At 42.5% G+C, this 25,380-nt stretch overlaps 1 protein-coding gene across 1 annotated transcript; it reads left to right on the top strand.

Annotated features, from left to right (window-relative positions):
• The first annotated feature begins 7,775 nt into the window (after positions 1-7,775).
• LOC132475068 (14-3-3 protein epsilon) lies at positions 7,776-24,894 on the top strand. The gene is made up of 7 exons (XM_060076053.1): positions 7,776-8,089; positions 8,171-8,245; positions 9,479-9,678; positions 13,820-13,926; positions 14,197-14,403; positions 18,723-18,859; positions 23,627-24,894. Exons 1-7 carry the CDS (start codon positions 7,978-7,980, stop codon positions 23,677-23,679), a joined length of 891 nt encoding a protein of 296 aa, XP_059932036.1. The 5' UTR covers positions 7,776-7,977; the 3' UTR covers positions 23,680-24,894.
• The last annotated feature ends 486 nt before the right edge of the window (positions 24,895-25,380 follow it).

The raw sequence follows: 25,380 nt of genomic DNA, 5'->3' as shown, positions 1-25,380 counted from the left end.
ACTGATAGGCTTAGCACTAGTACAGTGACTTTTGTCCCAACTTCAGGCGTATCTAGTGCTACAATGCTAAACACATCTGACACATCCAACGTTGAGTTGTTAAAAGTGTTGGCTAGCTATGAAGACCTTAGCAAGAAGCTAATACAGTGCATCCCAGTAAATGCTACACACTCACAAGGGGACTTGCAACCGTCCTCACTCTCATTCAGCAAGCCTGAAAGTGAACCGCCAAACAGTAACCCGTCTGCTAAATCTGTCACTCAGCCAGGCCGTGAGGGGATGATGTGAGTTTAAAGTGCAAGGCGGACAAATTGGCGACCAATCAGCAGACATCAGTTGCAATAATGTCTGCATACAGATTGAAGAAGGAATCAAGGCACGTTTCACTGAGGCAGAAATAGTCCGTGGTGTGTTAAGAATAATCAAACCTGGAATTTTCAAAGATATGCTAATAAGTAAGGATGACATAACACTGACTGAACTTATGGTGTTCCTCCAGACCCACCTAAGAGAAAAAAACATATATATAAAGTCGTGTGTGTATAGCTTACACATGACAGGACACGCATATCTTTTCAATTTTTATTCATTCAGAATATTTACATACTATTTGAAAATGAAAGAGGCTGGGATTTTGTTTTATATCATTTGTTTATATTGTTCAGTAGTATATGCCTAAATGAGGCCGTAGCACAGTTAAGGGACGAGCAGAGGTGGTGACGTCATCGAGTCCGCTGCTGTTCCAATCGCAGGTACGTACTCGCGTGCTCGCAAGTATGTGCTTGAAGTACAGACTTGCCAAGTACGTGCTTGCAAGTCATCGAGTCCGTAGTACGCGTGCTAGGAATTGAGAAACGGCCAGAGAGTCCCATGCATGCTCGGTGAAACGGCGAGATCGAGCACGCATCAAGAACACTTCCGGGTTTTATGACAGTACTCGCTTGATGCGTACTTCGAATTGGAACAGTGCTCGGGCAACGACTGATGACGTTTCACGAGTCCACGAGCACGCACAAGTACGTGAATTGAGAAACGGCTGAGGAGTTCACTACGCTATCCCACAATGCAACCGGAGTGTGGTAACGAATGAAGAAGAGATGGCTGACCCGACACCACCAGAAAGACGTCGTAGAAAGCGGCGAAAAAAAGAGACATTAAAAAGAGTAAAATAGTAAAGTAAGTAATTAAGTAAAAAATAGACATTTTTAGCGTTCGGAGGCGTTCTACGCGTAGCTGTAGACCGTGGCTGTTTCCCAAAGTGAAGGCTGCAGCCTTGCTAGGACGCGTCCTTGCTAGTCACGTCCTATGGAGATGAGACTAGAGTGCTAGCTTGAGTGCTTCCTAGCGTTTGAAATTGTCTGAGAACTTAATTCATGCATCACATTTACAGTACGGTTGATTACTATTATGCAGTGAAATTGTCTGAGAACTTAATTCATGTATCACAATTAAAGTACGGTTGATTACTATTATGCAGGGGGAAAAAGACAAAGAAAGAGATGATAAACATGTATTTATTTGGATATATTATTTAACTGTTCTGATTCATTCATATATGCCGACAATGCCTAGTTATGTGTTCAAAGCACTTGTGCTTTGAACACATAAGTATATCATATAAAATACAATTATATACGTTCATTCAAAATTCAAATGATCGGTTGTGCATTAATTTTACAACATTGGATAGTGGCACTATCCCTTCCACCGGTAAACAAATGTTTGTGTGCCACCCTAAGGCGCACAAAAGCCTCCGTTTGCTGGGCTGACCCTAAAAAAAACCGATTCAACACAAACATAAATAGGTATGCATAAATAATGTAATCTTGTGAGCGAGTAAATTGACCTTGGTGACAGTGGTGTTTAACACCAGCTACGTCCATGCAAAATATAGCAACGTATCATTAAGTTGCAAAAACGTTTGAAAAGTGGCACAGGTCTTTAGGCTTGATTATTTGCATTAACATGATGAATCTATAAAAAGCAATACGGCACAAAATATTTCTGAAAAACGAATATAACTTCACTTCATTTGAACGTGTACTGCTCTGCCATTTTCAAGAACCCGCCCAGTGAACGCAGAGGATTGTGGGTAGTTTTGGCTCTTCTAGGATGCAGTGATGCATCCTTGAAAAATCGCGGAATTCTCAAAAACAAAGGACGCAAAAACACGCGACTTTATATATATATATCTATATATATTTATATATTATCTTATATTATTATTATTATTATTATTATTATCATATTATATATTATATAAATATATATATAAGTTAAGAGTAACTTAAGCTACAGTTGTGCGTCTTCTCCATATTGTCCGCCATCGTACTGCTGCGAGTGCAAAATGCATCCTGGGATTAATAGCGGTTGCAAGCACCATGAGCCACCTCCGATGCATGCTTGGTGAAACGGCGAGATCGAGCACGCATCAAGAACACTTCCGGGTTTTACGACAGTACTCGCTTGATGCGTGCTTCGAATTGGAACAGTGCTCAGGCAACGACTGATGACGTTTCACGAGTCCACGAGCACGCACAAGTACGCGAATTGAGAAACGGCCAGTGCTTTTCGGCGTTCTATGACGTAGCGTCCTTAAAAGGGCGGCCGTTGAGCATGCTTCCTTGACATTGGGAAGCAGCCCCTACTACACTGTCAAGTGTAGTACCGTCAAGTAGTAGACACTGAACAGAAATAGTATGTACTAAGTATTCGGATTCAGCCTATGTTTAAGACATTTCAAAAGGCAGTCCCGTTCCCCTGACGAGCCTATGTTTAAGACATTTCAAAAGGCAGTCACGTTCACCTGACGAGCCTATGTTTAAGACATTTCAAAAGGCAGTCATGTTCCCCTGACGAGCCTATGTTTAAGACATTTCTAAAGGGAGTCACATTTCCCTGACTTTTAGTCAAGTAGTCATGCGCTCATCACATGTCATCAGATCTGAAATATATGGAAAGTGTTCTCGTAAGTTATCATTCACTCTTAAGATAGGCCTACCATTGGATGCCAGTGAAATGTGTTCATTCATGACACACAATGGCCACATCAATATTTTACATGGTGACATGTCAGATAGCTGAAAATCACATAAAGCTAATCCCTTTGTAAAGGCTGCAGTAATTTAACTTTTAAGGAATAAATCGTTTTTATATGTGTTTCTAATATTATGTTTTACCTTCATGGTTCAGGGACTTCCACCACAGGAATATGGGAACGACTGTGGGATCTTCATGATTATGGTATACTCAGTCGCAAACTTAAAATGTACTGAACAGATATAACAACGCGTGTGAATGTTGTCACCAATTACATTTTTCCATCACAGTACGCTTGGTACCTTGCCATGGATGCACCATTTGACTTCACTGTTGTAAGTAGACATTAAATTAAATGAAAAAAGAGCTGACAATTGAAAAGATACGTTTAAAATAACGATTGGATTTTTGACATATGTTATATATGATATATATGTACATATGTAACCTTTGTTTAATGGGGACATAAAACAAAACATCAGTATTAGACGGGAGGCCTTCAAGTCAGGAGATCAAGAGGAATATAAGAGAGCCCGGTATGACCTTGAGAGGTCTATCACAGCTGCAAAAAGGGCCCACTCCAAAAAACTTGAAAGCCTCTACCTGAACAACAACACGCGCAGCATGTGGAAGGGAATCCAGGCAGCTACGAATTACAGGACTACCATGACGACCCCAGACACCCGAGATGCCACCCTTCCAGACCGCCTTGATAACTTTTATGCCAGGTTCGACAGGCTGAACACAGACACTCCCTCAAAAGCCCCCTGTGACTCCATGGACACTGCCTTCCAGGTTACACACGCACAGGTTCTGAGGGCTCTGAAGCAGGTGAACCCCCATAAGGCTATGGGACCAGATGGCGTTCATCCAAGAGTCTTGAAGGCCTGTGGGGAACAACTAGTGGGTGAGTATGCTGACATTTTCAATCTGTCCCTATCACAGGCAGTAGTCCCCCGAGTATTTAAATCATCCATAATCATACCGGTTCCAAAAAAGCCTGATTCATCCACGCTGAATGACTTAAGGCCGGTGGCGCTAACTTCAGCCCCCATGAAGTGCCTAGAAAAGCTGGTTCTTACCCACATAAACGACACAGTATCGGACACTGTCGACCCATCCCAGTTTGCCTATCGCCCCAACCGATCAGTGGATGATGCGGTGGCCATAGCCCTACATCACACTTTGCAACACCTGGACAACAGCAAAACGTATGTCAGAATCCTTTGCTGGACTATAGCTCTGCCTTCAACACCATCCGCCCGGGCAAGCTGATTGGTAAACTGACAGACCTCGGTGTCCCGACTCCCACCTGTAACTGGATCCTAGATTTCCTGATTGAAAGACCACAGGTGGTGAGAGTTGGGAGGCGGGTGTCTGCTGAGCTTATAGTCAGCACAGGTTCACCACAGGGCTGCTGCCTCAGTCCCAAACTCTTCACCCTGTACACGCATGATTGTGCCTCCACACATGATAACACCATTGTCATCAAATACGCTGATGACACCACCATCCTGGGCCTCATCAAGGGGGGTGACGAGTCAGGCTACAGGAGTGTGATAGAGGATATCCTCATCTATGGAGAGGAGAATGACCTCATCCTCAACGTAGCCAAAACAAGAGAGTGATAGCAGACTTCAGGAGGCGTCCTGCCCCCCTACAGCCCCTTACCATCCAAGGGACTGAGGTGGAGAGGGCGGACAACCACAGATTCCTGGGACAGCAGGTGATGTCTGACCTGAGCTGGTCTCTAAACACTGCTGCCACAGTGAAAAAAGCCCAGCAGCGGCTGTATTTCATCAGACTGCTCAGGAAATCGGGACTAAACCAGCATCCTCTCACCCTGGCCTACAGTGGACTAGTAGAGAGCATTCTCACTTCAGGTATCACTGTCTGGTACGGGAATACCACACAGGCAGAGAGGAGGGCACTCCAAAGGGTCATAAAGACTGCTGAAAGGATTACTGGGACCACACTTCCCTCCATGGACTTTATTTACAGTCAGCGCTGTCGGAAAAGGGCAGTGAGAATCATTAGAGACTCCCTCCACCCAGCTCACCCTCTACTCAATAACAAATATTGCAAATACAGACTCAGACACAGTAGAGCGGACAGTGTCATCACACACTCAACAAGATTCTTCAATAGCTTCTTCCCTGCAACAGTGCGACTGATGGCATTAACAGAGAACATCTGAAAAAATACAATATGCAATATTGTATTTTATTTATTTATTTTATTTAAATATATACTCACCACCCTACCCCCACTTCCAACGTGCAATAACGCTGCTACATGTGGTTATACAGTATGGTTGCACTGCTGAATTCAATTTAATTTAATATGTATATATATTTTTTAATTTTAAATCACTATCTACTGTGGTGCTCTCTGAAATGCAATGTACAACATACAATTTGTCCTTATCTCAATTTTTAAAACTTTTTATTATTACTATTTATTGTGCTGCGCCCTCTCTCTCTCTCTCTCTCTCTCTCTCTCTCTCTCTCGATCTCTCTCTTTGTATTAATACTGTACTTGACTTGGGAAGCCCTGCACAAGAATTCCAATGTGTTTGAACTGTCTGGTTTATGCACAAATGGCGAATAAAAACCTTTGAACTTTGTTACAAGTTACAACATCGAGAAATTCATACTTGTATACATATGTTATCATTGTCAATTCTTGGAATATCCCCTTACTTTAGAAAGACATGCCAGTCCTCAGAAAATGGTGGTGCACTGTACTGCTTGAGAACTTCCACCTGGATGGGTGTGTTTTTTTTTTATTTCAGATATGAATATACACCTCAACCCCAATATGAACTAAATATGTATAATTCTTACAATCATTTCTCCTTATTTATTCAGGCACGGCAGAAGGTTCGCACACTTCACTGAGGAGGCCAAACAAATGGCGGTTGGACTACTTCCACCAGTCTTCAGACTGAAGCGAAAAAGAGAAGTGTATATCGTTTCCAGTGACAGAATACAAATAATATATTGTATAGGCTTAATATTGATTTGACTGTTTGATTCTTTTGACAGTGAGTTGGAGCTGATGGCAGCATGAAGAACCTATATCTTTAAGATTCTGTAGATTATTTGTTGAATAAATTGTGAGGAAACTTTGGTGTGGTTATTCTTCAATGTATCTTTATATCAAATTATGATGATATACTTGACAACAAATTAAATTTGATTATATTAGACATATTAAAACAATTACTTAATTCTAATGGTAAATTACTTAATGAGTAAAGTGTATGATACACTCAATTCCATTAAATAATTGTCTACACACTGAACTAGTTTATTTGTCTAAATAACGTTAAAAAAATAAGCTATAAGCTAAGCTTTAAAAATGGTTACTGACATGTCATAATATTGTTTTATTATGTAAATTTTTTGGTCTAATAAATTCAATAACGCAAAAAAGAATCCTGAGGTATTTGTCTAAATAACGTTAAAATACATTTTCTAAGCTATAAAAATGGTTACTAACGTGTCGAAATATTTTTTTATTTCTTTATGTTATTTCAAGCTATAAATAAGTTTATTTGTCTATAGAAAATAATCGGAGGTAACTTCCGTCCAGCCACAGTACTTCCGTCACGCCTGGGTGTTCTGTTCTGTCACGCCAGGGTGTTGTTCTCCGGGGCTGCAGCTGGACCCTACTCGGAAACGAGGCCCAGACCATCAGAGCAATTTACCCAGCACAAGATGGGCAGTACCGTGACTTCCAGGAGACAAGATGCTCAAGATGAGCTGGGACTATTTAGACTCTAGCAACCGCACCCTACACGTTTTATTTTTGTAAATAGTTCACACATTTTCATGAATAAAACCTTAAATTCATGTTGGTTGTTGTGATTTGTTTACTAGTCCAAGTGCTGTTATACTAAAGTAGGCCTACTGTATAATAAACACATATTTAAACTGGGGAGAAAAGGAGTAGGCTACAAATACTTGATATGCTGACCTACTGTAATTAGAAAATGTTTCTAGTACAGCAATATACAAATGATGCAAAAAAACGAGGGCAGAAGTCTAAACTAGTCAACGTATCACAGAGATACGTTTACACAAAGATGGCTCGCGCTAGGACCATGGGTCATTCCCCCTCCAAACGGAAACAGCGTGCTGTGCAGCGGGCGCAATGCACTGTGATAGTTTGAGGATTTCTTACTTTTGAGCCAGAGAGACACTTCTGGCTAGGATGAATCGATTTCCATTTTCTTTGCACATTTATAATACATAGACAATTTTACTTAATATAACCTTCATATCGCCAACGTTGAAGTATCCCTTTAACTAGGGAATGGCTCCCCTTATTTCAGCACACACACACACACACACACACACACACACACACACACACACACACACACACACACACACACACACACACACACACACACACACACAAACTAACAATCTAGTCGTAACACATAAACTATGCTTCTAAATACGTTTGAAATAATTTACATCATTATGATCACTATTTCTATTTCATATTTTAAGCTATCCACAGTTTCTTCACCACATAATTGACAACACGGTTTTAATGATAAGTTTAAGACTACAAACATGGCCACTTTGCCATTTCCGTTTAAGCCAAGAGACGGGTTTACCTGGGTAAATTAGAACATGTAGGCGTGGCCTATTTACGTTTCGCCCACTCCCTGAACTGTTTGTTTACCTCCAGAACGCGAGTTGCTTAATGAGCCACCTCCAGAACGCAAGCCCGTTTACCTTGTGTCTCTGTTAGAATAAACCACGTTGTTGAACATTTACCACTCCGAGTCATACCTAGCACGAGACCACCACACCACAAAGGATTAATTTAGTTTTACATCAACGGACCACAGCGCCATCTTCACTCTATCCCATTGCCTGATGGAACAGGGCGCCATATTCACCCGATACCGGTGCCCGGATGGAACAGGGGGCCATCTTTGCTCCATCCCAGTGCCCGGATGAAACAGGGCGCCATCTTTACTCCATCCCAGTGCTGCCGGTGGGGCGGAACGACTCTCTACCAACCATTGGTATTAGGAACCGCTGACAACTCATACCGACGTGCTTTTTCAACATTTGTCCGTTTTAAAAGCTCGCTCTACCACCTACAGATCCTAACACCATGGGTGACCGGGAGGACTTGGTGTACCAGGCTAAGCTTGCCGAGCAGGCGGAGCGGTACGACGGTAAGACGCTGGGAGGCTCTGCGGGGGACGGGTTCGACCTGGGAGTGCGGTGTTAGCTCTGGATAGCAACATGCTACGCTAACTGACTGTCGGACATAGTCGACGGACAAGCGGTGTTCAATCACCCCGCTGATGGACGTGGTTCGACAACTGTCCGATGTGTGATTCACGTGCAGCACCAATTAAATATTTTATATTCTTTGATAGACGTCGTAGAGCGGTCCTCATTTATCGACACTGGCTAACGTTAGCGGCTAACACAAAATGGCGGATGGTCGGTGAGCTGTCAGACTCTCGCTCCCTGCACCAGGCTTGCCCGAAAAACTTAAGTGTTTTTGACCCACTGGTGGGCACTCTTAAGATAAGCTTGCGGTAAACTTATGTAATTTCAGGCTAACGCCGATTTAATGAAAATAAATGCAAATGTCACACTGTAGCGTTATTAATGAGATCAGCCGCTGTTAGCTGATTAGTAGCCTGTGTGCTACGGGAGAGCGGTGGGAGGGAGGGCAGCTGTTCACTGGGGTGTTCCCCTACAGCCCACATATACGGATCTACCCGGGAGAACGACCCTCCTCTGGGGCCGGTCCAGTACCGCCAGACCGTGGTGCCAGCAGGGGCCTCGCCGGGCTGTTTTTAGATGGACGGTAACTACTGTTACAGGGCGTGTTGCCCGGTAACGTTGTCTGATAGTGCCTATGAGTCATTGGTGGGGTTTGCCCCCCAGGGTGTATTTATGGCGATGCATGTGTGACGTGCTTACGATTACTATACACAATAGGCGGACTTTAATATTTTGCACATGCTTCAATAATGTGCAATTACCCCAGAGTCACAGCATTGGGGAGACGTATTTTTGTGTTGTATTAATACATTTTTATTGTAACCATTACACACCAGTTGCAAGGTTTTAGCCGATCAAAACACCCTCTCTCAGAAAATGTGGGCAGCCCAGGTATGTGCTCTTTCAACAGACAATTGATTTAACCTTTTGTTATACATCTGACTCTTGGTGAGGCTCAGCACCGGTTAACGTTTCTAAAGCAATACAAATCTTATAAAACGTTGATATTACTTGAGTCTTTTTTAGCCACAATTTACCTCCTTTTGTTTGGTGGCTATCTCGGTTCTGACCCCTGTCTATTGTACTTAAAATATTTCACATGTTTCTGTACAAATGCATGGCCTTATGAGCTTGATACATGTCTTGTCGTATGCCCCACCTCCCAACAGAGATGGTGGAGTCCATGAAGCTGGTGGCGGGGATGGATGTGGAGCTGACGGTGGAGGAGAGGAACCTGCTATCGGTGGCATACAAGAACGTGATCGGAGCGCGGCGAGCATCCTGGAGGATAATCAGCAGCATCGAACAGAGGGAGGAGAGCAAGGGCGGGGAAGACAAGCTCAAGATGATTCGGGAATACAGGAAAACGGTAACGAGGCCCCATCTGTGCTCAGTGTGTTTGTTCCATTAATTACATGCTAACCAGAGCTATTAGTGCTGTCTGTCTTCTAGGGGTGCAACGGATCACAAAACTCACTGTTCAGATCGTGTTACGGTTTTTGAGGCACGGGTCGGCTCATTTTCGGATCAACAACAAAAAAAGATAACGGGGCTCCAGACTGCAACCAAATGGTCACATTTTGCGACCAAAATTTGAGAGTGCGACCGAATTTCCCATCACCAAATTTGCCCTTTTTTTCTTACACGTTAAACGTGGACGGGGTGCGTCAATGAATCCGGAATCTTTAGCAGGCCAATGAGTGTAAGAAAGATGGGGAATGGCCACTGTAAGTGGCTAATGTGTCGAGGGGGAGGGTCCTAGAGATTATCGAGGGTGCGTAAAAGTTTGTGCAAAGGAGAAAGATTTCACAAAGTGCCACGTGCATTTACAATGAGCAAGCAAACTATTGAATCGTTCTTCCGACCTTCGGCTAGTGTGCCAGTGCAAGTCAGTCCTGCACGGGTCTTATTTTACAAACCCCCCACCCGCCCGTACCCACAATACTTCAAACCGCACCGACCTGTGTTCCGACAGTAGCCCGACCAGACCCGCTATAAATTGATATCGACACCCGACCTGCACCCGATGGAAAATTAGAAACATTAGATGGGCATTACACTATCTCGTGTTTGGTTTGGTGCTTTAGATTGTTGTGCAAAAAAAGCACATCATCCACTGTTGACGGTTTTAGTTGACTCTTCCGCTCCTGATTAACATATCCAGCACCGGTGAAGTCTCGCTCGCAATCGCAAAACCCGCGCCCGACACGCGCTGTTCAGGTGTCCGACCCGACTCGTTTCATCCAAATTGTGCGGGTCACCCGAACCAGTGCAGGACTCTGCTTCAGCTACCATAAAGGGCTTTTCACACGGGAGGCGTTTGTCGGGCCTGATAATACATTCTCAATGGAGAGGCGAGCGGGCGGAGAGGAGGCTCAGCGTCCTGTCAAGCGGCACGACAAGCGGGCGCACTCCTGTGAAACTGTCGCTTCAGTACTTGTCGAACGGATGCATGCGCAAACCTGGAAACCGTTGGGGTAGATGAGAATCACAATAAAATGTGACACTGAATTTGAAACGGCACATTGTAATTTCTGCATCTATTATCAAAATAGTTATTAGTAATACAGTGAAAATTTGTAGAAATGTGAATATTTGGTTGGCATGTTGATTAACGGTGTGTGCCCCTAAAATTTCTGGTTGCGCCCCTACAATTTTCAGTTAGGGGCCACAGTGCTCCTAGTGAAAAAAATAAGTCTGGAGCCCTGAACAAGACAAATGTGACTTTAAATAAAATCTTCAAATGTGTAAAAAAAAATTAAGTGAAACGTTTGGTAATAATCCTGCTTCCTTTAAACATAGTACATATATATAAAAAATTGCTTTTGTCCACATAAAATAAAAACAAAATAAAGTGCAATCAGAGGCATTATTCCTTCTTCTTTTTGAGATGGATAGTAAATAATAAAAAATAAACCTGTGTCCAAAGGAAGCACCACAGACCTGGATTAACAACTTTAAATTCAGGATGTCTGCACTGGGGAGAGTTTAGAGCCCAGCCAATGCAGACATCCTCATCTTTTTTTTTTCATCAAGTATCAGTCAACATTCTGTTGTTTTATTTGGCATTTTGTAAATCCATTGATTTCTGTTTGAAGGCTCGTTGCTCGTTTACCGGAAACGGAAAGGGGGGTTGGTTGTAGTCTTTTCGCTCGGTTCTAGCCCTACTTTTGATACGGAGAACCGAGCGAAAAAGACTACAACCAAACAAACAGCCCATTTCCGCTCCCGATTCCGTGTCCGGTTTCCGTTTCAATGGGATTTACAAAATGCCAAATTAAACAAGACAGAAACTGTATTTCGCTACAATACTTGATGAGGAACATCAACGAACACCACTAACCACTCGGTGAGTTGCACAATTCGGAAAACAAATGTTTAGGGTTGTTTTAAGGACTAGTTTGTGAATGCCCAAAGCCAGCCATTCTGAAGCAGGCAGGGGCGTTTCGAAATTAGCCAAATACCCGAGACAGGACCAATAGTCAACATTTCGGTGTGTCAACCACTATATTTCATCCTAGACAAACCAGAAAGGGGGCTCGTTGTGCTAAATACCGGAATTGTCCTTTAAACATGCGCTGTTAACGTGAACAGACAACTTTTCTTTTTTCTTATCAGCCGATCCATGGATCACTTGCGTCCCGAACTGTGAGGGTTGATCCGTACGGATCACGGATAACCCGTTGCACCACTACTGTCTTCCATGCGCTCCAGTGCTACCTTGATGTAACTGTCATGGGTAGAGATGGCTTCAAGAAATATCAGAACCTAAACCTAAACATGTTTTCTAATATCTTGACTCATAGTGTTTTATTACAGTTTTATAACCTAATAGGAACCCATTTTGGGATAATTTATACACTGTATTTGATTTGTATCGTTTTATCTCAAGTGACTTCACTGGGGTCACTTGAAGTCTTTCACTTGTAATGTGTCCAGGCTAGGGCTGCAGGATATATCGGCTATGTACGATATATCGATATAATTTCCAAGGGGATACAAGATTTGACAATATAGTTTATATAGATATATGCGTTAAAATGGTCAGTTTCCGCCTCAAGCGTCTGTGTTTGCATTGGAGACTGTGAGCGCGACCCCTCCCCCTCCCACTGTCTTTCCGAATGTGCCGTGTGCAAAGACGCCTCATTCCCGCCCCGTCACCCCCTCACAACACAACAAGCATGGAGGATACCCATAAAGAAAACGAGACGGCGGCGGGAGACGAAATTGTTTCAAAGAGGAGAAACAACGGCTCCATAATATGGAAATAGCTCGGGTTTAAAAAAACTGAGCAGCAGCTGCAGGTCATCTGTAGAGAGTGTAGCAAAAACGTTGCGGCTAAAAGTGGAAGCACGACAAATCTGTTCCACCATTTACAGCAGTGGCACAAAGTGCAGTATGAGGAATGCGTAAAACTCTGTGGCTGTGCGGTTGCATCACCGGCCGCGACAGTTTCTTCTGCCCCGAAACCAGGGCCGGATCCCGGCAAAGGTGACCTAGGCGATTGCCTAAGGCGGCAAATGTGTTGGGGGCGCTCTTAATTAATTAAAATATAAGAAACAAACAAAATGAAACCAAACATGTTCCCAAATGGAACGGAGAAGGGAGGGGGCGGGGGATTAAAGTTACAGCGCACTGAAACCCTCACCGTAGTACGCAGGACAATGCGACGATGCCAATGCTCTTAATGGTAGCTAATATGTGTAACCTACAGCTTTATATTGTTTTGCACAGGTGATGCTGAAAATGAAAACGGTTCCCTTTGTTGTTCATTCAATTCTGTTGAAAATAACGATACATAATCACATGTTGCAGTCATACTGACCTATGTTTTAATAAAAGTGCTTGCATCATCTCACATGTGGCTTTTAACTTACAAAAAAACCATCTATCCCACTCTATAGAAAATATCGATATATATATCGCCATTCAACCAAAAAATATTTTGCCCATATCGTGCAGCCCTAGTCCAGGCATACAATGTGTATTGGACAACGGTCCCCACGAAATACCAAAGATGGTCTTCCTTGCATCCCATAATTACTGTGCTGTGTTAAAGATAATTAATCTTGCCTTCCAGATTATATAAATGAGCTGGATAACAGCTATACAAGCTTCTATTGATACTCATGACGTTACATCTTGCGTTCAATAGCAGTCCCAGACAGAAATGTGAGTCATAGTTGGCCAGCTCTCTCTGGAAATAAGAGCTGACTATCAATGTGGGAGAGGCCACAGAGTGTCAGATTGATGGGAGAGGCCATTGGAATGCAGTCAATGAGCTAATGTCATTCAGAGATTTAATGTGCTGTAACACTTACTTCTCTCGACAACGTTTGTCTCGGGGACCCATTTTTTTATTTCTCTACCACGACCACGCCATTGCTCACAGACACTCAAGCCAAAACCACAGATCTGGTTTGAATTGTTAGAGGGTGTTTTGACAATGAGTTGAGTGTGTTATTCCATTTCTGTGACTGATATTAAGTGTGTATGATTTGTGATGCCAGGTTGAGGACGAGCTGAAGTCCATCTGTATCGAAATTCTGGATGTACTGGACAAGCACCTTATTCCTGCTGCTACCACAGGAGAATCCAAAGTCTTCTACTACAAAATGTAAGAGATCTGCGTGTTGAACTTTTAACCACTGGGACACACAAAGTAATGTGTCCATTGTGTTCCAGCTACAATAACTGTTTTTGTTGTTCAATTGTTCTATGTATCATGTATTTTCTCTTATGTCAAAAAGAAAATTATGCTCTGAAACACTGAAATCAACCTAATATATATATTTTTTAAGCTGTAAGCAACGTTGACATTTCTATCGATCAACTAATAAGCTGCTCAACTCATTGTTTCAACCATCAACATTGCGCTGTTCTCCAGGAAGGGGGACTATCACAGGTACCTGGCCGAGTTTGCCACCGGCAACGACCGAAAAGAGGCAGCGGAGAACAGCCTCGTGGCATACAAAGCGGCAAGCGACATCGCCATGACGGAGCTGCCGCCCACACACCCCATCCGGCTCGGCCTAGCCCTCAACTTCTCTGTCTTCTACTACGAGATCCTCAACTCGCCGGACCGTGCCTGCAGGTAAGCCCCTCCCCTGCTTCTGGTCCATATCTGCTGCTAGGGTTAGCCTGGAGTTTTAGAAAAAAATCCTTATTTAGATGGAAAGTCATGTAGTGGGTTACATGACAGTGCTATGGATTAATCTTGGTCCAACTCTCGTTTTTAAAACCTAGGATAAGATTTAAATATGGACTCAAATTACCCTCTATGGGTAAAACGCATGGTATTGCATGGGTTACCTGCTTGGGCCGTTTTGGTCCAATTCCCCCAATCTGAAAATCAGATTATAGCTAGCAAAGACAGCCAAAGGGCAGCGATATACCCACTTTAAATATAAGAAACCCCTTTAAAGAAAATAAAATTTATATTTTGTAAGATGTGATGGTGGGCAGCACTAGCTCAAACCCTTCAGCCATAGCACAGGCCTGTAAACCATAGCCACAACATGGCTCTGAATTGGTTACAACTAGAGATAGACCGATATGTTTTTTTGGGGCCGATACCGATTATTAGTAGTAAAGGGGGCCGATAACTGATATTTGGAGCCGATATTAATTTACAGAAAAGGGGAAAATATTGGCGTTAACACTTAACATTTAAATGCCTCTAAGCATATGTTTAATAAACACAACAGCTTATCAGATTTGCAACATAACAATTTAAACAAATCAATGGCTCCCTAAAATGTTCCTGAACTGAAATGTTAATATTTTACAACTGAAATTTAAATAAATAAATAGTTCCCTAGTTAAACAGCCATTATTGCCAGACTGTTTTCTCTCAGACAGACGGTGCTTGGCTGTCAGTTTCTCATGTGGCACGCACACGCACACACAGAGAAGGAGAAAGCGGACCGCTGGGCTAACGTTACGCTAAAAGCTAATCAGCCTGCACCTTAAAGCCCCTAAGGGTTCGAGGGGCTCCGTGGTTACGCAGTTGGATAGCGCATTACGCAGTTGTAGAAGTATAACCACCGCTTAACATGCTTCCCTGCAATAAAACTGGACTGAATTGAGTTTATTAGGTTTTTACTCTCTCCCTCACACACAGACTTCTACTTTCACAGACTATATCCATATCGATATTATCAGCAACATTGTTTCGAGTGATTAACGGACTGCGAGCGAGCAGAGCTGCCGCTTATGTTTCGATAACGTTAATGGGCTCACAGTAATGTTACTAGGAGATTATCGGCCCGGCCGAAAATCGGTCGATCCCTAGTTACAACACAGGCATGAAAATCACTCACCTTTCGGCGAAATTCGCCGTTTTGAAACCAAAATAGGTGACCTCCGTGAAAAAATATTTAGGGGGGGGGGGGGGGGGGGGTAGGTTCAGAGGCCGGCCAGTTTATAGTCCTCCGTAAAGTGCTGTACTTGGACACGGAGAGCCTGTCTGAGAACCTCTCCGTAGTTTACGTGCGCATCCAATATTTTTTAATTATCAGTCGACGCAACAGAGACGGTAAGGGCTGTGATTGGTCCTCTAACAAAATCATTTCCGGAAACGCTACTCGGTTTGACTTTGGACCTTATTTACTTTGCACAGGACCAATAAAATACCAAATAGGATTTTTAAAGCTTTGGAAGTTTATTTACAAAACTATTTACAAATATATTGTCAACATATAAGTTCGATCGGGCGGAGAATTGCAATGCGTATCCGACATCCCGACGGAGAACTTTGAATGCGCGAGCAGGCGCGTCGTTAGACCTGGCTATAGCCCCAGCATTCGAGGCTATAGCCCCGGATCGCTGTGCCGTAAAAAAAACATCATAATGCTGAAAATAGCCCCGTAGAGTTTACTTCTTTGTGATTGAATTACCAGCAGCCACAGATGCAACATTGTAGCGAGTGAAAACCGCAAAATTCTGCCGTGTCCATGTATGGGCAGATTTAGAATAATTTGTTGCAAAATGTTGCAAATTCAACGTCGGTATTCTTTCTTCTCTATGCATAGCGCATCTCGTCGATATTGCTGTTTCGTGCTGCTAGCCTTTTAGTGAGATCAGAGAGTGTTGAGAAGGACAGTACCAAAATATCTTTGGTAAGATGGATATAAGAGAAACCCGCAGTGAATTCAACCCGGTCCACTTGACATCGGGTAGGTGCATGACAGTGATACCGTAAAACGTCAATAGCCCGGGCTATTATTTGTTTTCTATCACTGAACTTTCGAACAAAACTCTTGCTCAGCAACGATGGGAAATAGCCTACTATCAAATGCATTATTTAAACCAGTATGAATATTACCGTAGGCCTACATGTTTACCAGGCAGTTGAATAACGCCTGCACACTCACACGGGCACGCACGCACGCACACGCAGAGTGGTAATCGGGAGAGTTGGGAGAATTCCCTGTGGCCCGTTAATGATTCGGGGGGGCGCCGGGTCAACGTCGCAACCAATTCGATTTCGTCTAGAGAGGAGTAACTGAGCGCCCCCTCCCGAAGTGGTACAGCCCAGGTCGGCCTTGAACTGCGATTGGTCAGACAGACGTAACAGCTAATGACAACATTGAACTCTCATGCAGGCTCGAACCGAATATTCAAAATTTTCTACCGGGGGAGGATACCCCGGACCCCCCTAGAGGGATAATATCCTTCTCACCTTTTTCACCCCTGACCCGTTTTCATGCCTGACAACACATGGTTCCCGCGGGTCCTTAAAAAGTCTTAATTTTTTTTGTGTAAATTAAGGCCATAAATTGTCTTAAATTTACTGTAAATTTGCTCTAGGTATTAAATTTTGCAGATGGTTTTTTAAGACTAGGGGAAATTGTCGCGCACCACAAATCACCTAGTGCGTCTTTTAATTACGGCATTTTCAGGAGTTTTACGTTACGTTAACGTTGACATCGACATCAGTCATCGGGGGGCCGGTTGCATCTGCAGCCTGCAGCTGCGTCTGTAGGCTAACTTGCTGGCGCTACTTTGAGGTTGACATCATTAGGCCAACTTGCGCTACTTTCAGGATGGGACAGTGCAAATTCAATGAGAAATGGTTTGAGGAGGATACGTTTCGGGGGTGGTTGGAGAAGGCAGGTGACTACGAGGCAAGGTGTCGTTTATCCCGAAAGGCATTCATACTAGGGACCATGGGAGCAAAAGCTCTTGAGTCCCACGTGCGTGTGTGTGTGTGTGTGTGTGTGTGTGTGTGTGTGTGTTCACTGTCAGCCGTGTTTACATGGACATATCTGATCCGCATAGTTGTGGAAGAACAGCTCAATCGGAATAGAAAAGGATCATATAATACGCCTCAATCGGAATACAATTATCTGTTCGTAATATAATTCTATTCGGCTACAGAAGAGGTGGTGTAGTCTGCTATAATCGACATGCATACACTTATTCCGATAGTTTGGGGTTTAACTTAGGAAAGCTGCAGTAGTTCACTCCGCACTCATGCCGCTGTCAAGGACGGTGGATTTATTGCCTGATTCATGTCTTTGTTATCACTCCGTAGTAGTTACAGTAGTCCGGTAACATATCAACCCCAGCGTGTCCGGTTGCTAAGCGACGGGTCATGGGTGACTATGGGTGACACGGATGGGTTAATGTGTTCGCGTATCGTCGTGTCCGCGCGCTTCCGAGATAACTTTGCAAGAGTACTGCTAGTACTACGGCTACGGTTGATGTGTATAAGTGACTCAATTATACACACCTTTTCTATCAAATAATTTTTCAGACATTTTTTGGGTCTTAATTTATGTATGTGTTGGTCTTAAAAAGTCTTAAATTTGACTTTAAAAATTGTGCAAGAACCATGCAACAACCAGCAAGTTAAACTGGCAGAACTTTATTTAAAAGCAAGCAATTGTATTCTAGTTCACGGTTATAACCAATAAATGGAGAAAATCGTATCGTGTATTTTAGTGTCCTGTGTGAATGTATGGACCGGCATTGGAACTGTTAATGTTAATAGTGGTGGTTTTAATGTCAACAGTGGTGTCCAGGGCTGCTTACCTTTATGCATAGTATGAACCAGTCTGTGTCTGGTGTTGGCTGAAGCTCCATCGGAGTGGCGGATAACACTAGTAGTAGTATCCAGGAGGTTTAACCTTTGTAGGCATAGTCAAGTCGCATACCAATTTGTAGACGATGCAGCTATTTAAATATGGGTTTGCTGCCACGAATACATTGTTTGCTGCGTGTATATTTAAATGTTTAACTTATTCCGATCGACTCACGGTCGGTCGACATTTAGTGGTAAGGAAGACCGATAAATAATCAATGTACACAGATGGGCTGAACGACCCCGGATGGTCATCCTCGTCGTCAGAATGTTACAATGTGCCCTTAGGAGCCAATGCTGTGACTCATGTCTATTTGTTCACACAGGTTGGCGAAGGCTGCGTTCGATGACGCAATCGCAGAGCTGGACACGCTGAGTGAAGAGAGCTATAAGGACTCCACGCTTATCATGCAGTTGTTACGCGACAACCTGACACTATGGACTTCAGACATGCAGGGGGACGGTGAGTCTGTTGATCTAAGACTGAGTAAAAGTAATGACGTATGAAACACATTGGTCTTGATAAGGGTTTAATTTTGGCAGATCCAGAACCTTAAATTACTTTTTGTTTAGTGTTCAAATAAATGCAAAATCACCTGCAGACTTTCTCAGTTTAACATATCCTTTCCCAACAAGCAAAAAAGTAAATTCTTGCAGCGTTTTTCAAAATGAACGGATTCAATTGATAGATGGTGCGGTCCTTTAGCCTCGGGCTCTTCTCCCCCAGCTCACGGATACTGCTGAGTCAACGCCACTCCACCCCAAAATAAAACTGTTCCTAGTGTTTGCAGTGGCTTGTGTGTCCTGTTGTAAAGCAGTACAAAGGAGTCTGTGAAGCCCTTTCTCCTCCTTGCCTTTCTTCCCTGAAGCCTCATTTTGGAAAAGAGGAGAGAGGGAGAGAGCTCATCGTCTTGGCTAATGAACCGTCCTGGAGAAAAACTATTTCCTATTTAACTAGAGCCTACACCTGCATGCATTTCCTTAAGCCCCCCAACCCCAGAGTTATATTCCTCAAGGTTAATCGAGTCTGTACCTAGATATACAGCCAGCACCTAGACGAACGTTGTCAGTTGATGCAATGAAGAGGTTACATATTTAGCGATGGAGATGGATTTTGGCATGACACTTTCCACTACAGAGATACGAGTTTCTTTAGATGTTTATTAGAGCCCGACCGATATATCGGCAGGCCGATATTATCGGCCGATATTAGGCATTTTTCAAACTATTCGGCATCGGCATTATAATGGCCGATAAATGAATATAAAAAAAAAAAACAGAGGGCGCTCTAACGCCCCAAACCCGCTGATTCAGGCAGAGTGAATGACGGAGATCGACGGAGATCATCGGTGTTGTTCATAGCTGTGTTCGAAATCATTCCCTATCACGGATATAGTGCACTATATAGGGTGCTCGCCATTTTGCAGTGGTGTTCAAATTCTCAGTGGTTAATTTCATGCACTAAAATTTGAGTGTACATACGATGTTCCCTACTTGTTACTCCGTATACCACAATGCAATGCGGTAGTGTTCTTCCGGAGGAGAAGAAGAAGCTGAATAACCGCGAAAACTAATACATTTAATGATGGAGTCTCCGGCTTTCGTTTAGAGATGTCAACAATTTAATTGGGAGTTAACATAGAAAATGTAATATTCAAAATTAATAAAAAAAACTTGATCAAGGAAATGTTGCATTCAACATCAATACAAGCTCCAGCTTTCCTCGGGATAGAGTGGCGAAGTCACGCCTCTTCCGGTAGGGCTCATGGGACCTATGAGATCGAAAAATATGAATGGGTGTCAATGGAGAGAAAATAATTATTTTCTGGTCCCGGTCTTTATATGCCCTGGATTACACATATGTTGTTTGTGGATTTAAAGGATAATTTTTCATGCAAAGAGTTCAACCGTTTATTGTGCAATTGTTCAGATAAAGGCTGTAGAGAAAACACAACGAGAAAGACTACACGGCTCGTATGTGACGTCACGCTCCCTGCGACTGGCGTGGAGAAGACCGACAATCTTCCCATCGGCATAACTGAAACTCTGCACGTGCCCCGACTTATAATGGTTTTCACCTCTTTCGATGCTTTTATCCTCCCCTTGGAAAAAGCGGCTAAGTGGGGCAGAGAGATCGCCATCTCTGTGCCGAGTTCCAAGGGCGGGTGTGGTGACGTATATCATATGCGTCGAGAGCAGCGAAGAGCTGTAGTTCACAAAGCGGCCTCACATAAAACCTAAAATTATCAAACTTCTTCACGAACATTTTTAGTTTTCTTTGCATGAACAATTATAATTTAAATCCACAAACAACATATGTGTAATCCAGGGCATATAAAGACTGGGACCAGAAAATAATTATTTTCTCTCCATTGACACCTATTCATATTTTTCGATCTCATAGGTCCCATGAGCCCTACCGGAAGGGGCATGACTTCGCCACTCTATTGCCCGGTTTGTTTACATGATGTGGGAGCATCTGTCTGCGTCACACAAATACCCGGCGCATTTACTGTCGCAAATGACGCTTAGAAATGTTCAGCGTAGTGTCCGAATTCTCGTTTGTTCGTTCCCTATATAGTGCACTATATCATAAACACTATATAGGGAATAGTGAGGGAGTGAATAGGGAATGATTTCCAACACAGCTCATGTGTGCAAGTGTGTTCATGGTAAGTTGGCAACTGTCACAAGACATACATTGCTTGAATAACAATTAAAAGAACATCCCCATCAATTCTCTAAAGTCGATAAGCATGACTTAATTCATGACTACCATGTCCAGTTTTGCTGTTGTTACGTGTTAGTTGAGAGTGAAAAGGATTTAAAGGATAACTACAAATAACCAATGTTAGGGAAATCTGTTTGTTTTGTTGCGCGTTTCTGGATTATTTTTTTTTATATATATCGGCATATCGGATTTTTTAATCACAAAATATTCGTATCGGTATCGGCCTTAAAAATCCTATATCGGTCGGGCTCTAATGTTTATGTTGGTCGCTCTTGGTCTGGTTAATTCACATAGGTTCTTCGTGTTGAATGCCTAAACAAAAGCATTTATTTGTGAAATATCAATCATTGTTGTAGGGATGTAACACTATGAAAATTTAACCTCACGGTTATTGTGACCATAATTATCCTGGTTTTCGGTATTTTCGTGGTATTTTGAGTGTTGAATATGTTCAGAAAGTACTGATAGGCCTACGCTAACTGAAATAGTTTAAAAAAGTGTAACAGTGTTATTTATTTATATATTATCAAAAGTGCAACTTTTAACATCAAAGGAACAAGGGTTAAGCATATAAACAGCTTATTTGTCAGGAACATTTACAGTAGTGCAGGTTTAATCCAAACATTCAAGACATAAAGAACAATATGTAAACAAATCAAAGAAACACCACCTGTCTTATTATATACCGCTTATTTTATTAAAATGTAAAACTGTACACATGAACCCTAGGGGTGTAACAGTACACAAAGTCAAGGTTTGGTACGTACCTCGGTTTTTAAGTCACGGTATGGTACGGTTCATAATTAATGCATTAATGCAATAATTAATTAATTACAATTTAAAAAAAAACTGCTTGTCTGTCAACAACGGAGAATGGCCGTAGATCAGCAGCAATGAAAACACCAATACACTTGGTTATGGCATTTGCATTTCTAACAGGGGTTATTGAAATAGTATCGTGAGCTGGGTTCGCACAGCTAGTTTTTTTTTCCACAGCAACAGTGATACTAACACCTGGATGGTGCCTTTTCAAATGCGTGTGCTAGGGATGTGCATTTCTTGCCATAATACTATTCGCTGAGACATATTCGAATAATATTCGAAAATCGCTCAATCAAGAACCCCCCACGCACGCACGCACCTCGGGTACACCCACACACAATGACACAGGTTTGTCATTGTGATTTGTATGAAATCAAACTGTTTATTCTTAACAACTGCGCCATCAACATTCAACATCAAAATTATTTCAACGTGGGCTTAGGCAGCTAGACCTACATGCGCCGAAAACGGATCGCCAATTATTTATTTATTTTACTGAACACAGCCTGCATGACGGTGAACTAGACACTTCAAAAATATAACTTCACATGTCTTTTTACAATTTATTTGCCGTGATTTACAGACGGTTCAATAAATGTAATTTTTTTTTATTGAGACATTGTAACATTTGTTATCATTGTCATTTTTATGATGTAATTTGAGGGAGGCTTAGCCTGGAAATCCAGAACCACATCTAGAAAGCTGTAGGGTCTGGCAACGAGCAATGTAAATGGCCCAACTCGAGGGGCGGCAACAAGCATGCATTTGAAAATATCACTGGATAACACACATTGGATAACACTATGACCATCAGAAGAATACAAGGGGTGACGTATCCAGATCATTGGAGCTAACCAATAGATAAGACTTTTGCCATATCTGGTCGGTAAAACAGCAACGCTTTTGGCCCGCCTATATTGATACGTCGATGTGATTGATTAATGTTCTGGGCCAGGGGAGGCCCAGAATATACACTATTCTATATAGAATATACAGTATATTGCTCGTTCCCAGAGTGACTCGCTGAGCCAATTCAAATTGTGGTATCAGCGTATCGGCTAAGGCAGATGAAGAAAAATCGGTATCGTATCGGCCCTAAAAAACCTGTATCGGTCGATCCCTATTGCCTACATCCTCCAAGGACATTTTTCTGAGCTGGAGAACTTGCGTATAATCAATCAGTGGTGCACTATTGTCTTAGACGTTAGGACTCACCAAAGTGCAGGTTTTGCTCTTTGGTTCTTCTGAAAAGTAGTTTTCTTTGCCATCTGCAAAGAGGCAGGTTATTCACCACAAATCTTGCCCGGCCAAGCAATTCTTCGCCACGTGAGCTTAAATAGCAAATAGAGTTGCATATGTTTTTATAATCCGAAGGAGAAGAGACTTGCTGGTTGATTTCCAAGCCGACTTAATGCATTCTGAACGAATCACATGATGTCCACCTGTTGAACACTTGGAGCAGCAGTAGGTTGGGATCACACATCCAAGGCCTGAGTGCGTGTACAGGATGGGAATCACTTCCCTCCTCACTAAGCCGGAAGCACAACAGTGTGTGAGTGAACTTCCATTGGTTGACTTCTCCATGAAGACACCGGTTTGTTGTGAAGGAGCCCCATTTTGTGTTTTCCTACCGTGTGCAGTGATGCTGATTTTTTTTTTTATGTCCCCTCTCTGCAGGAGAAGAACAGAACAAAGAGGCATTGCAAGACGTTGAGGACGAAGCCCAGTGAGACTATGCCAACGACAGCCAACAACTTGAGACCCTATCCCTCACCCCCTCCTCACACTCCTTCACCCCTCCTCCTCTATAACCAGGCCCCACCCTGAGGAAGTGTAAATTCCCGGTCCTCTCTCTCTCCTCCTTCCTCGTCTAATCTAATTTCTTTTGGATATTTCTTTCTCTCCCTCCCCTGTCCCATCAAACCTCAGTAGCTTCATGTCTCACAGGGCCAAGGAGCGGACCCACTTATTTTTCTCCTCTTTGCATATATTTTATTTTTGTTAGCCCGTTAATTCAGTTGAAGTAAGTACCACTTAATTGAGACAGTAAATACAATGTGAGAAATGCAAAGACAAAGAAAGTGTCCCTGAATTTAACAAATGTTATGTTTTCATTATGTATGATTTTATTTTATTTCCCTTGGGTTTTTCCTCAATATTTTTATCAGTTGCTGGATATATTGAGAATTTTTTTCTTAATGTAATTGCAGAAATTAACTTTTATTACTGATATGTTGACTATTAGTTTTGGGAGCCTTTTTATCTGTTTTTAGGAAAATGTCAAATGCAAATCATTTTACTTTATTTTTTATTTTTATGGGCAGAATAAAATATAATACTTTAAGTGCCCTTTTTGGTAACTTAGTTTTTCAGAGGCAGTTGGCGAAATTTGCGATATCCATGTAGAAGCGAACAACCATGACCTTTACACCGTCGTCCTCCAATTGTAGTTATTTTTCTTTCCAGGAGTCGTCCTTGGATTCTTTTGTGCTGAAATACTGTATCTGTGTACACATCCTTTCCTTGAGGTCTGACTGATAGCTTAGCGGTGGTTAAGATTGGACAAAATAAACAGTAGAAACGATCACCTGTATGGGAAGACGCGTCTCAATCTGGCCCCCTAGCTCCTCGACGGAGAGCTGTAAAAGTACCCTGTCCGTCAGTGCTTGCATGTTGAGGCAAATTACAAATACTGTTTTTCTTGCTTCATCCTACTTTTTACTAGAAGCCTTCTCTTCACGAGGTGCTTTTCTCCATCTGTCTCTGGGCAGTTTCCTGTCAATGGTATATTTTAATTTCTCTTCTTGCTTGGTTATGTGTAACTTGGAGCTGATTTGTACTACTGGATATCTGACTGGAGCCACAGACGGGGGGGATCTGTACCGTTCTTACTGAAACAGCATGGAATTAACATTAAACAATCTAAATTAAACGTTAAAAAACAATATGGTTTTGTTTCTTTCAAATCTTGATGGATAGTCGTGTTTGCCATGTGGGAGGGAAATAAAGGCCAGTTGTTGGTGCTGTAAAGACAGAAGACCCAAAGTAACATTCCTAGCAATCCTTAGGGCTACTAAATATTTGAGCGTTCAAAGTGAAATAATTGTAGCTACAAATGGTTAAGAAATACAATGTACCCTCTAAATTTCTTTGATAGCTACAGTTGTTGCTATATATGCAACATATGTTGCAGTGGAAGCCACATATGGCAACTGGGAACATATTTATAGAGGCTTATCTGAGATGGATAACACTTGCCTCTGGCCTGTACTACAAACCTCGATTAGTGGGTTAGCGAGGTATGTTGCGCTCAAAGCCTGGGTTAGCTCATGGACCTATTAATGCATAAGTCAACATGTTGACTTAAATGCTTTCAACCAGAGTGATAGATATAACGGAGTGGTGACACTTCCATTGGATTCCGTTGTACG

The sequence above is a fragment of the Gadus macrocephalus genome, chromosome 16 (genome assembly GCF_031168955.1).
Source record: "Gadus macrocephalus chromosome 16, ASM3116895v1".
Lineage (NCBI taxonomy): Eukaryota > Metazoa > Chordata > Actinopteri > Gadiformes > Gadidae > Gadus > Gadus macrocephalus.
The sequence above is the reverse complement of the archived record's forward strand: the minus strand, read 5'-3'. Positions and strand labels throughout refer to the sequence as shown.